Raw genomic sequence first — 15,605 nt, forward strand, 5'->3', positions numbered from 1 at the left:
CTGCTGTGACCTAGGAGGGCTTTGTGTCGATACTCAAAAACAACAGTGTTTTAGTGTTCAGGGCTACCCTTCCTTGCCCTAATAAGCCACATTAACCTTTTGCTGAACGATTAGGGCATAGCTATACGTTGTCAAAATTGGAAAGTATTTGAGTCAAGTGACGAGATGGTGAAGAAATCTTTACTGAGTTTAAGGTATCCGTTCATGAGATATTGCTGTCTCTGCCTGCAGTAAATATTCATCTACATAACCAACCATTAATATTCCACCATTCTAAGTATGAAATATGAACAAGCAACCTTGTAAATCAGGGTATTATTTACATCTATCACAAATAAATAGCAGAAGTGTGCCGCTGAATATTCAGTCAAGTACAAGACATCAAATTTAGCTCAAAGGATCTACTCGCGTGTTGGTAAATACAGTTATGATAAATTAGTACAGATCCAGTGAGAAAACAGAAGAGATTACAGTGAGCCAACTTTGTCTATGTCAAGACCTGACGTTGCCTGTTGGTGTCTCATTTAATGTACGAGCTTGTAGTTCCACCCCATGCTGTCATAATCATTATACTACCCAGGGACATTTATAAATCATGCCACTTCTAATCATTATGTAAGACCTTTTATTATGGGCTTTTTTTTCACTTAAAGTGACACGAACATCAGTTTTGACCTTTTTTGTAGGGCATGTTCATTTTCTTAGCAATTCTGCCTTTGGCAGAAGGGATTTACGTGACTGGTGTGAAGGATGAGGGAGAACTGTTACAAACTGACTTGCTGTTTTAAAGTGGGTCAACCTTGTTTAAGGCAACAAAGTAAATGTACTCAGTGGCAGTGCTTCCAGCCAGGTTAGTGGGAAATGAAAATGCCATTCATCAAGGAATGTGGGCCTGAAAGGATAAATTGACCCTAACAATTTATGCTAGCTTCAGCCAGCTAAATGCAACTGTATCTACAAGTGGCATCATGTATGAATATGTAAGTGCATATGTATAAGTGAGATTTAGATATAAATCGAGTGTGTGTGTGTGTATACATACATATATATAGATAGATCGATGAGTAATTTATACAAATTTTCACTCCTGTTATAAAGCTTTACCTACCAGGAGCATACATCTGGAATTTGAGCACTAACGTCAGCAAGGTTTTTCTCACTCATCAAATTCCCACACCCTTTAGAGATTGCCAGTGGACAAAGCTGTATGCCAGCAGCTCAAGGTTATGTGCATAGGCACTGTATTAAAACTCAAATGTTTAAACGTTCTTATTTCTGAATTCAGCATCTGAAAGGTGCTGCATGCAAAATAAAAATAAGACCTGCTTCAGGCCTTTTTAGCTTAAAAGATTGCTTTCCCTTGCCATTTCCAAACAACTCTAAGTAACGTTGCTATTGTACCAGTTGTATCAGCACTGTCGGTGTACCTACACCACATGGATTGCTGCAGTTCAAGGCGGCAGCTCATCATCACTTTCTCAAGGGCAATTAGGGATGGGCATCAAATTCTGGCCTTGCCAGTGACGTTCGCATCCCGTGAACGAATTTTTGAAGAAAAGTCGCAAAATGGGCAAGCATAACCTGATTTCAAAATGGCCATTTTAGCAATCAAACACATGGGTCAAATCAATAAAACAATACATATTTTTTATCATTAAGTGAAGATTGGGACATTTAGATCAACGGCATTGTAATCATTTATGGTTCTGTTCGAATCAAGTATCAAAATGATGTTACTCAACACTTCTCTAATGATCTGTCCCACTGACCAAGTCCTACATTGAACACGTAACTGAAATGATTACCAGTGAGGGATTAGGTATTCTCCGTTTCCATTCCATATGTAAGTCAACATTTTCTGGAAGTTTTACCAGTGTGACAATCACTATAGTGAGAGAAAATCCCAATAGCTCTCAATATATTGAATATATAAGGGGGTAAAATCCAACTTTGGTGCAAAGTGAATGGTGTTGGATCCACTGTCCATTATACAGTATTTTCCTTTCTATCTGACCCAACCAGGTGAGGTGTATAATGAATTTTTATTTCTCATTTTGCTTCCTTCATCCACCACGCCCCCCGACCCGCCCTGCCAAAGTTGAACTTCTCTCCCATAACAGAGAGAGATGAGACTGGCCAATGATTAGCTTACAAAAACATTAGTTCATAGAGATAATGGAAGCAGCAAACATGACGATACAAGGCAAGATGATAAACTTGATGGTTTTAATGCAGGATCTCTTAGTTGTCTGTATATGCTTCATATTGTTAATCAATCAGTCATTTAACTTCAAAATTGTAAGAAGATGCCAATAATCACTGTCCATTTTAACCACCATACTCTTCCTTCCTTATTTCATGTCATGATGGAAAGCCAATGGGATTCCGTCGGAATTTCAGCTCTCCACTTCTCATCCATGAACAATATGGATTTGTGAAGGAAGCCATGCCAATTGGTGAGTAAATAGCCACATATTAAATGCATCCAAACCATCATCTTTCACATGATCTTTTGCTACCTATTGTGGGATCATAAGAAATGGGTAAATGCAGTAAGAAGATGGTTGATATGGAAGGAATATTCTAGATCCGATTGTGTGGGGACTTTGTATTTCCCCATTCCACCAATTTACATTTTTTTTTTGTGTGGCCAAATGAAATGTGCACGAATGTCAATGTTGCTACTCGTATTATTACAGCTAAATTCTGTTTATTTCCCTCCTTTTTTCAATTTTTATCTCCCTCTCCAAGCAAACTACCCTTTCCTGACAACGAGTTTGCAGTGGACCTGTATACAGGACTTTATCAATCCTAGACATTAACCAATCGAGCCCAAGGCTTAAGAGGGAGGTGCAAAGTCAGTGGGTCTAATTTTGATTTTGACCAATAGTAGAAATGCTCAATATTGACTTTAATGGGAACATAAATCAGGAGAGCTATATAATGGGCAACTGGTCTGATTTCACCCATTTCACACTATTTCCCAAAGTCCAAATTACCTCCATATCTTTTTCCATCTAATTTGCTCCTTCCTGATTAACTCTTTGCTGGAGCACAATTCCATGGTCATTAGTGACCCTCCAGTTCTTCGCTTGATTGGACATCCCCTTTGTGCAAGCAGAGATGTGTGTTGGCTTGCTGTGGAGGAACATCATGATCCAATCCTGATCCCGTCCACATCTGGTATCCAAGCACACATTTTTTTAATGACCTTTTCTCCTCACCAAGGTGGATGTCGGTGCTGGGGAATGGAGGCTTTGTCGCTCATTGCCAGCATTAAGCGTTCCCAGGTTAATTACAGTGTGGTTTAGATGTAAAACAACACTTTCCAGAGTCAACAATGCACCAGTCTATGATATCAGAAGAGTATTCTCAACTGCATCAGTTCACCCATATTTCTCTCACTTGTTCGGTGTTTGGCTTTGTGTTTAGTGTCAAGTCAGCAGCAAAATGGTGCACACTCATTGGTTTGTAGACACCGAGATGGGGCAAGTTTTCATCTGTTGCTTGTAGTAACAAATCGTGACTGAATATAATGAATGGTGGAAATCATTTCCTGGTTGTATGAGCAGCTGGAGATTGCACCAGTACATTCTTTTCTTTTTCTTTTGGGCCTCCTTATCTCGAGAGACAATGGATACGCGCCTGGAGGTGGTCAGTGGTTTGTGAAGCAGCGCCTGGAGTGGCTATAAAGGCCAATTCTGGAGTGACAGGCTCTTCCACAGGTGCTGCAGAGAAATTTGTTTGTTGGGGCTGTTGCACAGTTGGCTCTCCCCTTGCGCCTCTGTCTTTTTTCCTGCCAACTACTAAGTCTCTTCGACTCGCCACAATTTAGCCCTGTCTTTATGGCTGCCTGCCAGCTCTGGCGAATGCTGGCAACTGACTCCCACGACTTGTGATCAATGTCACACGATTTCATGTCGCGTTTGCAGACGTCTTTATAACGGAGACATGGACGGCCGGTGGGTCTGATACCAGTGGCGAGCTCGCTGTACAATGTGTCTTTGGGGATCCTGCCATCTTCCATGCGGCTCACATGGCCAAGCCATCTCAAGCGCCACTGACTCAGTAGTGTGTATAAGCTGGGGATGTTGGCCGCTTCAAGGACTTCTGTGTTGGAGATATAGTCCTGCCACCTGATGCCAAGTATTCTCCGAAGGCAGCGAAGATGGAATGAATTGAGACGTCGCTCTTGGCTGGCATACGTTGTCCAGGCCTCGCTGCCGTAGAGCAAGGTACTGAGGACACAGGCCTGATACACTCGGACTTTTGTGTTCCGTGTCAGTGCGCCATTTTCCCACACTCTCTTGGCCAGTCTGAACATAGCAGTGGAAGCCTTACCCATGCGCTTGTTGATTTCTGCATCTAGAGACAGGTTACTGGTGATAGTTGAGCCTAGGTAGGTGAACTCTTGAACCACTTCCAGAGCGTGGTCGCCAATATTGATGGATGGAGCATTTCTGACATCCTGCCCCATGATGTTCGTTTTCTTGAGGCTGATGGTTAGGCCAAATTCATTGCAGGCAGACGCAAACCTGTCGATGAGACTCTGCAGGCATTCTTCAGTGTGAGATGTTAAAGCAGCATCGTCAGCAAAGAGGAGTTCTCTGATGAGGACTTTCCGTACTTTGGACTTCGCTCTTAGACGGGCAAGGTTGAACAACCTGCCCCCTGATCTTGTGTGGAGGAAAATTCCTTCTTCAGAGGATTTGAACGCATGTGAAAGCAGCAGGGAGAAGAAAATCCCAAAAAGTGTGGGTGCGAGAACACAGCCCTGTTTCACACCACTCAGGATAGGAAAGGGCTCTGATGAGGAGCCACCATGTTGAATTGTGCCTTTCATATTGTCATGGAATGAGGTGATGATACTTAGTAGCTTTGGTGGACATCCGATCTTTTCTAGTAGTCTGAAGAGACCACGTCTGCTGACGAGGTCAAAGGCTTTGGTGAGATCAATGAAAGCAATGTAGAGGGGCATCTGTTGTTCACGGCATTTCTCCTGTATCTGACGAAGGGAGAACAGCATGTCAATAGTCGATCTCTCTGCACGAAAGCCACACTGTGCCTCAGGGTAGACGCGCTCGGCCAGCTTCTGGAGCCTGTTCAGAGCGACTCGAGCAAAGACTTTCCCCACTATGCTGAGCAGGGAGATTCCACGGTAGTTGTTGCAGTCACCGCGGTCACCTTTGTTTTTATAGAGGGTGATGATGTTGGCATCGCGCATGTCCTGGGGTACTGCTCCCTCGTCCCAGCACAGGCATAGCAGTTCATGTAGTGCTGAGAGTATAGCAGGCTTGGCACTCTTGATTATTTCAGGGGTAATGCTGTCCTTCCCAGGGGCTTTTCCGCTGGCTAGGGAATCAATGGCATCACTGAGTTCCGATTTGGTTGGCTGTATGTCCAGCTCATCCATGACTGGTAGAGGCTGGGCTGCATTGAGGGCAGTCTCAGTGACAGCATTCTCCCTGGAGTACAGTTCTAGGTAGTGCTCAACCCAGCGGTCCATCTGTTTGCGTTGGTCAGTGATTATGTCCCCCGATTTAGATTTGAGGGGGGTGATCTTCTTGATGGTTGGCCCAAGAGCTCTCTTCATGCCATCATACATTCCTCTGATGTTTCCGGTGTCTGAGGCCAGCTGAATATGACTGCATAGGTGTTGCCAGTAGTCGTTTGCGCAACGTCTAGCTGTTCTTTGTGCAGTACTTCTGGCTGCTTTAAGTGCTGCGGATGTTAAATCGCTGGGGGCTTTCTTGTAGTTCAAAAGTGCAATGCGCTTAGCGGCTATGACAGGTTCCAGCTCTTCATTATGAGATTGAAACCAGTCTGCATTTCTCTTCGCACTTTTGCCGTAGGTGGTCAAAGCTGACTCATAGATGGCGTCTCTGATGTGGGCCCACTTGGTCTCAGCATCCCCTGTGGGAGTGTTTTGAAGGGCTGTTACAAGTGAATTTAGAAATTTTTGTAACAGCTGTGGGTGAGAAATTCTGCTCGTGTTGATGCGCGGGTGGCCCTTCTGCTTGGAATGATGCAACTTCTTTGGTCTGAGTCTAACCTTGCTGCACACCAGGGAGTGGTCGGCGTCGCAGTCCTTACATTTGCTTATGTAAACCTGTACTCAAACGTGACTTATGCACCATATTTTATGGTAATGCATAAATGCAGGCAGTTTTGTCTGGGACGTCCTGTCCTATGGGATTGGGGTTGAAACTGCTGCAAAGGCAATGCATTGAGGACCCAAACAGCTGAGAATATCTTTGAGCCTCAACTGGACTCCAGTTCAGAGTCCAGAGGTGAAAGGTCACCCAGTCCTTGATATCACAAGCACTTTTAATAAAACAGCAATCGTAAAAGTCCACAAGTTTCGAGTATTAAAGAAAACACTGGTGGGATGGTAAGTACAGAGCAGTAGCAAAGCAAGAAAATTAGGTATGTCAGCGGGGAGATTATTATATAAATGGGGGATGTCAGCTTTAGATTATGCTTTCACCTGACCACTTTCCAGTTAAGATGAGTGACCTTCACGTGTCACACTCTCTTCAATTTATATTTGTCGTTCAGTTGTAGTTTCAGTAGCCAGTTGGGCTCCACTGTGAAATATAGAGATTCGACTGTCAAGTGCACTATGGGGAACAGATACGTGGGAGGAGCTCCAAGTCTTTAACGCCCTAAAACAATCTGATGGTGAATTTACAGATGTAGACCAGTGGGTTATTTTCTGCTTTCAAGAACAGACATCAAAGGAGAACCAGGTGTCGGCAGTCAGTTACCCTTTTCTAATGTGAAAATGATGAGATGGAGGCTGGCCTCTCCACAGTGAATAAGACAGTTGCAGAAACGATGGGGGCGGGAGAGGCAGTTGGCAATGCTGGGATTGAACATTGACTACTCATTGGACTGACAGCTGATAAAATATAAAAGAACTTCAGATCGCAGGCTACAAAGAAGCTTTTCCGAGAGTGACAGCAAATGGAATATCAGAGGACAGGATCTCCATAAACGTAACTTCTGGGAAAAATCACTTTTTTTATAAACAACATTGAATAGTTGTGGTTTTATCGCGATTGTGTTCCTTTTGTGGTCTGTCAGATATTCCTCATCATTGAGGGATTAGAAAAACATTCAATGGTTTCAAAAGGCAGAGGAAATGTGGAGAAACTATTTCCATTGGCAGGAGGGTCAGTACCCAGAGGACACAGATTCAAGATAATTGGCAGAAGACCCAGAGCAGGGCAACGAAAATTTTCTTCTTAGGCAACGAGTTATGATGATCTGGAATGCGCTGCCTGAAAGGGCGGTGGAAACAGATTCAATATTGACTTTCAAAAGGGAATTGAATAAATTCTTAGTAGTTCATTGCACAAAAATCAGGACAAATCCAACCGGGCCAATTACCGCCCTATCAGTCTACTCCCGATCATCAGCAAAGTGATGGAAGGAGTTGACAACGCTATCAAGCGGCACATTCTCAGCAGTAACCTGCTCACTGAAGCTCAGTCCACCCCAGGACCTCATTAAAGCTTTGGCCCAAACATGAACAAAAGAGCTGAACTTCACAGGTGAGTTGAGAGTGACTGCCCTTGACATCAAGGCAGCATTTGACCGAGTATGGCATCAAGAAGCCCTAGCAAAACTGGAGTCAATGGGAATCAGGGGAAAACTCACTGCTGGTTGGAGTCATACCGAGCACAAAGGAAAATAGTTGTGGTTGTTGGAGGTCAATCATGTCAGTCCCAGGCCATCACTGCAGGAGTTCCTCAGGGTGTCCTAGGCCTAACCATCTTCAGTTGCTTCATCAATGACCTTTCCTCCATTCATAAAGTCGGAAGGAGGGATGTTAGCTGATCATTGCGCAATGTTCACCATTCAGGACTCCTCAGATACTGAAGCAGCCCATGTTCACATGCAGCAAGACCTGGACAACATCCAGGCTTGGGCTGATGAGTGGCAAGTAACATTCGCACCACACAAGTGCCAGGCAATGACCGTCTCAAACAAGAGCCATCTCCCCTTGACGTTCAGTGGCATTACCATCCTGGGGAGCCACCATTGACCAGAAATTGAACTGGACCAGCTGCACAAAAGCTGTGGCTACATGAGCAAGTCAGAGACTAGGAATTCTAGTGTGAATAACTCACCTCCTGTCTCCCCAATGCCTGTCCACCATCTATAAAGCACAAGTCGGCGCAGGCGCGTTGGGCCGAAGGGCCTGTTTCTGTGCTGTAAAACTCTGACTCTAAGTCAGCAGTGCGATGGAATACGCTGCTCTTGTCTGGATGGGTGCAGCTCCATCAACACTCAAGAAGCTCAACACCATTCAGCACAAAGCAGCCTGCTTGATTGGCACCCCATCCACCACCGACACACAGTGGCAGCAGTGTGTACCATAGCAACTCACCAAGGCTCCTTCAACAGCACCTTCCAAACCCACAACCTCTACCACCTAGAAGGACAAGGGAAGCAGATGCATGGAAATACCATCACCTGCAACTTCCCCTCCAAGCCACATACCATCCTGACTTGGAACTATATTGCCATTCCTTCATTGTCACTGGGTCAAAATCCTGGAACTCCCTTCCTAACAGCACTGCAGGAGTTCAAGAAGGCAGCTCACCACCACCTGCTCAAGGGCAATAGATGCTGACCCAGCCAGCAACGCCCACATTCCATGAATGATTAAAAAAAGATTGAAAAGGAAAACTTTGCGGGGCTATGGGAAAGGTGTGCAGGCAAGTGTGTTTGATTGGATTCCTCTTTCAAAGAGCCGGCATGGGCACGGTGGGCCGAATGGTCTCCTTCTGTGCTGTATGATTACACAAACTAGGGTTGTATTCCCTGGAATTTAGAAGGTTAAGGGGTGATCTGATTAAAATTTTCAAGGTATTATGGGGAACAGATTAGGGTAGATTGGAAACTATATCTGCTAGTTAGGGAATCTAGGACTAGGGGGCATAGTCAAAAAATTAGAGCCAGACCTTTTCAGGAGTGAAATTAGGAAACACAAAGGGTGATAGAAGTTTGGAACTCTTTCCCGCAAATGGCAGTTGATGCTGGATCAATTGTACAATTGATAGATTTTTGTTAGCCAAAGGTGTTAAGGGATATGGGGCCAAAGGCAGGTATATGGAGTTTGTTCATAGATCAGCCATGATTTCATTTTATGGCGGAACTGGCTCAAGGGGCTGAATGGCCTCCTCCTGTTCCTATGATTCTAATGAAGGTGATTTGCACACATCAATCATGTGAGGTAAGTACAGAGATTTCCCTGTGTCTCCGATACATTCTAATCTCTGTCGTCTTCCCCTCTCTGTTTCAGCCACGAGCAGTAAAGTGGACCCAGTGTACGAAACGCTTCGATTTGGGACATCTCTCGCCCAGATGAGCCGGTCGAGTTTTGGCAGTTTCTCCGAATCCCCGACAAAGCATTTGGTAAGTACGTGAGCATGGTCCAGAATCACCGTGATGGACATCCATTCAAGATGGATGAATGCCTTCTGCGGTGGCTGTAACTGTCCTCAGTGAAATAGGTTTAGAATAGTGAAGTGTGTGAGGAATGATTCTCCCTCTGTCCCCATGTAAATTGCGTTACATATTTTGAATCTGCATTGGAGTTTCTCTTGGGTTCCGCTTCATGTAAGCAGACTCTGCATCCCTATGGTCTGGAGTTTTTCTTTACTGCCAAACATCTAGTTGTATCTGAGCTGGACCTGGGGGCTGTAACAATGAGGCCCCCTCACTGTGTGCGCTGGATACTGTAATCTCACATGTGCCCCGACATGTGTTTCTCCTATCTTATGAGCAGTGGACTTAAAAACATTCTAGTGACACAGAGTACATTGTAAACCAAGAAATTGGGATAAATGAAATAAAGGACTGAAAATTGTATTCCGTTCAGCAAAATTCAGTCTATTTCATATTGTTTTTCATAAGCTGGAAATTGAAAAAGTACATCACTCTATCCTTTGTAATCTGCTGACATTTGCCCTTGAAACTAATTAACATTAACTTTGAGAGAAATATAAACAGTAAATGTTGGAAATGCTCAGGAGGTCAGGCAGCATCAGTGGAGAGAGAAACAGAGTTAACATTTCAGATCAATAACATTTCATCAGAACTGGAAAAAGTTCGATGCAACAGATTTTAAGCAAGTATGGAGGGAGGGGAGGAACGAACAAATGGGAAGGTCTGTGATAGGATGGAGGGCAGGACTGATTAAGTGGCAAAAGGGATGATTGTGCAAGGCAAAAGGGGATGGTAATCGGAAAAGTAAAGAAACTAAAAATGGATGTAGAACAAGTGTAAATGGCAACAGCAGAATTAACCAATAGCTGGCATCCACAAAAATGGGGGCAGAGGTTATGATCTGAAATTGTTGAACTCAATGTTGAGTCCGGAAGAAATCAAAACAAGAAATGCTGGAAATACTCAGCAGGTCTGGCAGCATCTGTAGAGAGAGAAGCAGAGTTAACGTTTCAGGTCAGTGACCCTTCAACAGAACAGTTCTGCTGAATGGCACAGAGAATTAAAATGACGGGCAACCGGGTGATCAGGGTCACACTTCCAGACTGAATTGATGTTCCGCAATATGATCGTTTAATCTGCATTTGCTTTCTCCAATGTAGAGGAGACTGCATCCCTTAAGAGAGAGGGGTGTGTGAGTGTGTGTGTCTCTCTCTCAGCCATTTTCCAACTTTTAGGCATCTAGGCAGCCACCTAAAATAGGCGCTAGGCCCTTTGTATCTATATCCTTTTGTTCTGGACTCTTCTGTTATGTCCCATCGCATCATAAGTTTAAACACCGTTATCACATCAGACCGTGATCTAATGAAAACAGTCTCATTTTTTCAAATCCATATTTGTATTTTTCCATACTAGGTGGTATTGTAATGAGTCTGCACTGTACTCTCTCTCTATGGTTCCAACATCCTTCCTATAGTGTAGGTCCCAAAACGACTCTCAGTACTCCAGCTGAGGTCCTACTCAGGTTTTATACAGAATCCCTAGTACATCTCCAATTTTATAATCTACACCACTTGCCATCAAATCCAGTATTCCATTTGTTTTTCTTTATGGCCCTATGAATTTGAGATGCTACTTTTAATGTCTTGTGATTGTAAACCTGCAAATCCCTCTTCTCTTCCACATCACCCAGACAATCCCGTTCTCCATCTTTATCTATATCTCCATGCAGCTTCCTTTGGTACACAAAATTATTTACTATTTTAGTATGCTTTGTAAATTTGGAACCACTCCCTCCAGTCCGATATCCAAATTACCAGAATCCCTCCTAGGGCAAATAAGCAAAAGTCTTGAAATGTGGCACTGTGTCAGGAATAAAGCTCCCCACGAAAAGTCAATTAGGAGCATGTCTGTCACTGTTCTTGAAGTAAATGTGGTCAGGATCAAATCTTCTGGAACCCATGTAAAGCATGTGAGGAGTGAGGCCCCCTTGTATCTAATTTAAAATGTCAGGAATGAGTTTCCCCTTTACCTCAATATCTGGACTGCACGAGTTAACTGTCCAGTATCATGACTGGAACACAGCTCTGTGGCATGGAATTGTACACACAGATCTGTGTTCCACTGCGCCTCAGTCCAGCACTCCTGAGAGTGGCTTGAGATCTTTGGCAAAGAGTAAATGTGTAGCACTGTGTTTGGTCAGTGACTGTTGCTTGCTCTTATTCGATGCAGGGTGAAAATGGAGACATCGCTGAGGAGCCAGATCTTAGCACAAGCTCGTCAGAAAAGAGTGAGAGCCAGAAAGACGTCGGTGAGTTAACAACCAATGAAATACTTCGAAGCAAAGTCACTGTTGTAATGTAGGAAATGTGGCAGCCAATTTGTGCACAGCAAGCTCCCATAAACAGCAATGTGAGAATGGTTAGGTAATCTGCTTTTATTGATATTGGATGAGGGATAAATATTGACCAGGGCACAGGGAAGAATTCTCCTGCTCTTTTTCAAAATAGTGTCATGGAATCTTTTGCGTCCAGCTCAGATGGCAGATGGGGCCTCAGTTTAATGTCTCATCCAAAAGACAATACCTGTGACAGTGCAGTACAGCACTGGATGTCAGCCTAGGTATTGTGCTCAAAGCTCTGGTGTGGGACTTTGAACCTACAACCATCTGACTCATAGTGCTACCCATTGATGTAAGGTAGACATCTGGTGGTGTGTGAGATATCAAATAACCCAGTGCTACACTTGGTCATGCTTTTACCTACTGATCTGTTGCAAGTTAAACTGCCTGGAATGGATCACTCTGAGCATAGCTTCTCTCTCTCTCTCTCTCTTACATCCTTTTACCTGTCACTGATTTTCTATATGCTTTTCTTTTCCTTAAAGTACCGTTGGAGAATGGAACAGTTGAGACAGAGGAAAAGAGAGACAATGCTGTCCCCATTCAGGTAAATCCAGCTGACTTATTGAAATTGGAAGGAGCTATTAATATGTGGATGCCAGGTGAGGTGCCTGTGGAAATGAGATCAGCAGAGAAAGGGCAGCAACTATAAATGCAGCTACTGTAACCGCAACAGAGAAGCGAGGAACTGAGGCACAGCCAGGGTATTCCTGGGGCGATCAGCTCTGCTCTCATGAATAATTGTCATGGCAGGGCACATGGCCTCATCAGACTGATGAACAGAGAGGTCATGACCAAGCTTATATAATGGGATCATCCTTCATGCTCAGGGCTCTTTTCCAGCAAATTTCTTGCTAACAGTAAAAACACAAATGAGGTTATTATCTGCATGCTGCTCAGTTTGTCAAGCTTTCATGTCTGCAGATATCTATTTGTCTTACTACTAATTAGAGCTTCTCACTGCAAACATGGAGGTTTGTTACAGTCTATCCACGGGGCAACTTACAATCAAAGTTATAGTTAAAAGTGACTGACAAATCCTTCCTTTGCATCTTTACAAGCTAATAACATTATCACAGAATTGACTGCAGGGGGGCATCTCGCAGCCTGTCCCATGATTTCAGTTTTGTTTTCTCCTTATCTTCAGTTTTCAAAGTTTTAGTGCCACAAATTGCTGGAAATGCGAGCTGATAATGGTGCAGTGAGGGCAATGGGGCACCTGGGACCTTGGTCAATGATGAGACCAACAGGCTATCTCTTATTAACAAAGGAGATTTAAGGATAAAGAAACCGAGGATCAAAGGAGAAGGAAACTGACTGCATTAGAATCAAATTGGATACAGAAACTGAAATAGAGCGGGAAAGATTGGATTGAGAGAGAGAAAAAATGGACAGTAGGAAAAAGGACAGTGGAATGTGGAGAGTTGTGGTGATGCTCTGTGCTCCGTTGGGGGCTTTCTATGCGATCCTGACCTCAGCTGGATTTGAAGAGCAAGCAGAACCTCAGGTGGAGCCATTGAGCAGAGTCTGGCATCTCCCAGCAGGCAGGGCTGGCGGGGGGTGGGGGTAATAAACAGATGGGAGTGTTATCTCTGGGGTGGTCTCCCATTAGTTGGCTACAGAGGAACATTGATAACCTGAGCTGCACTTGATCACTTATCAAGCCAATGAAGTACAAAATCAATAGTGAACTCCTCTTCCCCCAATGCTCCAGCACACTCCATGTGGGAGGTGATATTAATTGCAGAAGGAGGGACATCCACTAGTTCTCCAATTAATCTTCTCAGGGGAGATGACAATAGTAAAATGACCCTTTCCTACCACCAAACAATGTATTATACTGGTTGATTTATGCGCATGTGACAAAGCTGCTCCTAAGAATGCTGTATATTAATAGTCGTTTGGTAGTCCAGAACTTGAGTATTGCTGAAAATAGAGACATGGTGTCGAAGCTTTTCATCTTGCACTCATCAGAACAATCCACAAGAATACTAATATAAGGGACAACAACGACTTTATATCAAACAACATGCCCCTTCCGCTGTACGCAACGGGTAAGGTACAAGCCGTACCCAACCGGCCCATGCTGTATATGTGCAATAAGGGGGAATGGTAGCATAGTGTTTATGTTACTGGACTAGTAATTCAGAGGCCTGGACTAATAATCTGGCGACGTGAATTCAAACTCCTCCATGTCAGCTGGGGAATTTAAATTCAGCTAATTCAATAAATAATGCAATGTGGAATAATATTTTTTTTAAACTAGTCTCAGTAATGATGACCATGAAACTACCGCATTTTCATAAAATCCATCGAGTTCACTAATGTCCTTTAGGAAAGGAAATCTGACGACCTTACCCAGTCTGGCCTATATGTGACTCCAGACCCACAGCAATGTGGTTGACTCTTAACAGCCCTGTGAAATAGCCTAATAATTAGTTGTATAGGGATGGGCAATAAATTTTGGCTTTGCCAGTGATGCTCACATCCCATGAATGAATAAAAAAAAATCTGGTGATGTGATAGGTATTCTTTTTTAAGCATTTTTAATGAAAAATAATGTGATTGAAACATAAAGCTGTATGCTTACTGTGCAGCAGTTCATCTGCAGTAATGCAACTTCACTCAGCCACATCCCTATAAGTACTTATTTGGAAAGTAAAAGGATATATTGAGGAAGAGCAGGGAATTGGGATTATAAAGATAACCAGCTGCCATGGGCAAATGAAATGCCACAGCAGACTTAATGTGTCAAAAGACCTTTTCCTATGTCTTAATAGAACTAATTCCACAATCAGTTCCTCCTACAAGGGTAGCGTTCCCAGGGAAATAGCAATTGGAATATGGGTGATCAATATATTGAACTTTGGGTGAAATCTTCTATGCTGCTGTATGAAATTAAGCAAGCTAGTATGTCCCGTGAGATTACAATCTACCTTTTAGTAATGAAGGGGGTTGTCAAAAGGAGCAACCCTCATCATACATTCCCATTAGCTCCAGTGTGGGCAACACTATTCAGATGTATTCTAGTAATTCCTCAGGTCTACATTCAAACACAACAGAGCACAGAAAAAGAAAGTCTTGCATTTATATAGTGTCTTTCATGACCACCAGACAAACCAAAGCACTTTACAGCGAATGAGATACTATTTAAAGTGTAGTTACTGTTGTAATTCAGAAAACACGGCAACCAATTTGTGCACAGCAAGCTCCCACAAACAGCAATGTGATAATGATTGATAATCCCTTTTATTGACATTGATTGAGGTATAAATATTGACCAGGACACCAGGGATAACTCCCCCTGCTCTTCTTCGAAATAGTGCCAGGGGACCTGAAAGGGCAACAGGGCCTGTTTTAATGTCAGGGGAACACTGATGTCTATCATAAAAGCAAAAGACTGCAGATGCTGGAAATCTGAAACAAAAACAAGAAATGCTGGAATCGCTCAGCGGGTCTGGCAGCATCTGTGGAAAGAGAAGCAGAGTTAACGTTTCGGGTCAGTGACCCTTCTTCGGAACTGACAAATATTAGAAAAGTCACAGATTATAAACAAGTGAGGTGGGGGTGGGGCAAGAGATAACAAAGGAGAAGGTGCAGATTGGACCTGGCCACATAGCTGACCAAAAGGTCACGGAGCAAAGGCAAACAATATGTTAATGGTGTGTTGAAAGACAAAGCATTAGTACAGATTGGTGTGAATACACTGATGTCTATCATCCTGGGATGAAAGCATATGGGAGCATGA

At 43.5% G+C, this 15,605-nt stretch overlaps 1 protein-coding gene across 2 annotated transcripts in view; it reads left to right on the top strand.

Moving 5' to 3' along the window:
• Positions 1-15,605, top strand: part of LOC137348193 (SH3 and cysteine-rich domain-containing protein 2-like) — a 104,338-nt gene that overhangs the window by 64,522 nt on the left and 24,211 nt on the right. For both annotated transcript variants that reach the window (XM_068013529.1, XM_068013528.1), the window contains exons 4-7: positions 2,375-2,456; positions 9,314-9,426; positions 11,689-11,767; positions 12,343-12,404. In XM_068013529.1, the coding sequence (XP_067869630.1) occupies positions 2,375-2,456; positions 9,314-9,426; positions 11,689-11,767; positions 12,343-12,404 (336 nt within the window). The remainder of the gene's footprint in view (positions 1-2,374; positions 2,457-9,313; positions 9,427-11,688; positions 11,768-12,342; positions 12,405-15,605) is intronic.

The sequence above is a fragment of the Heterodontus francisci genome, chromosome 33, assembly GCF_036365525.1.
Source record: "Heterodontus francisci isolate sHetFra1 chromosome 33, sHetFra1.hap1, whole genome shotgun sequence".
NCBI classification, from domain to species: Eukaryota; Metazoa; Chordata; class Chondrichthyes; order Heterodontiformes; family Heterodontidae; genus Heterodontus; species Heterodontus francisci.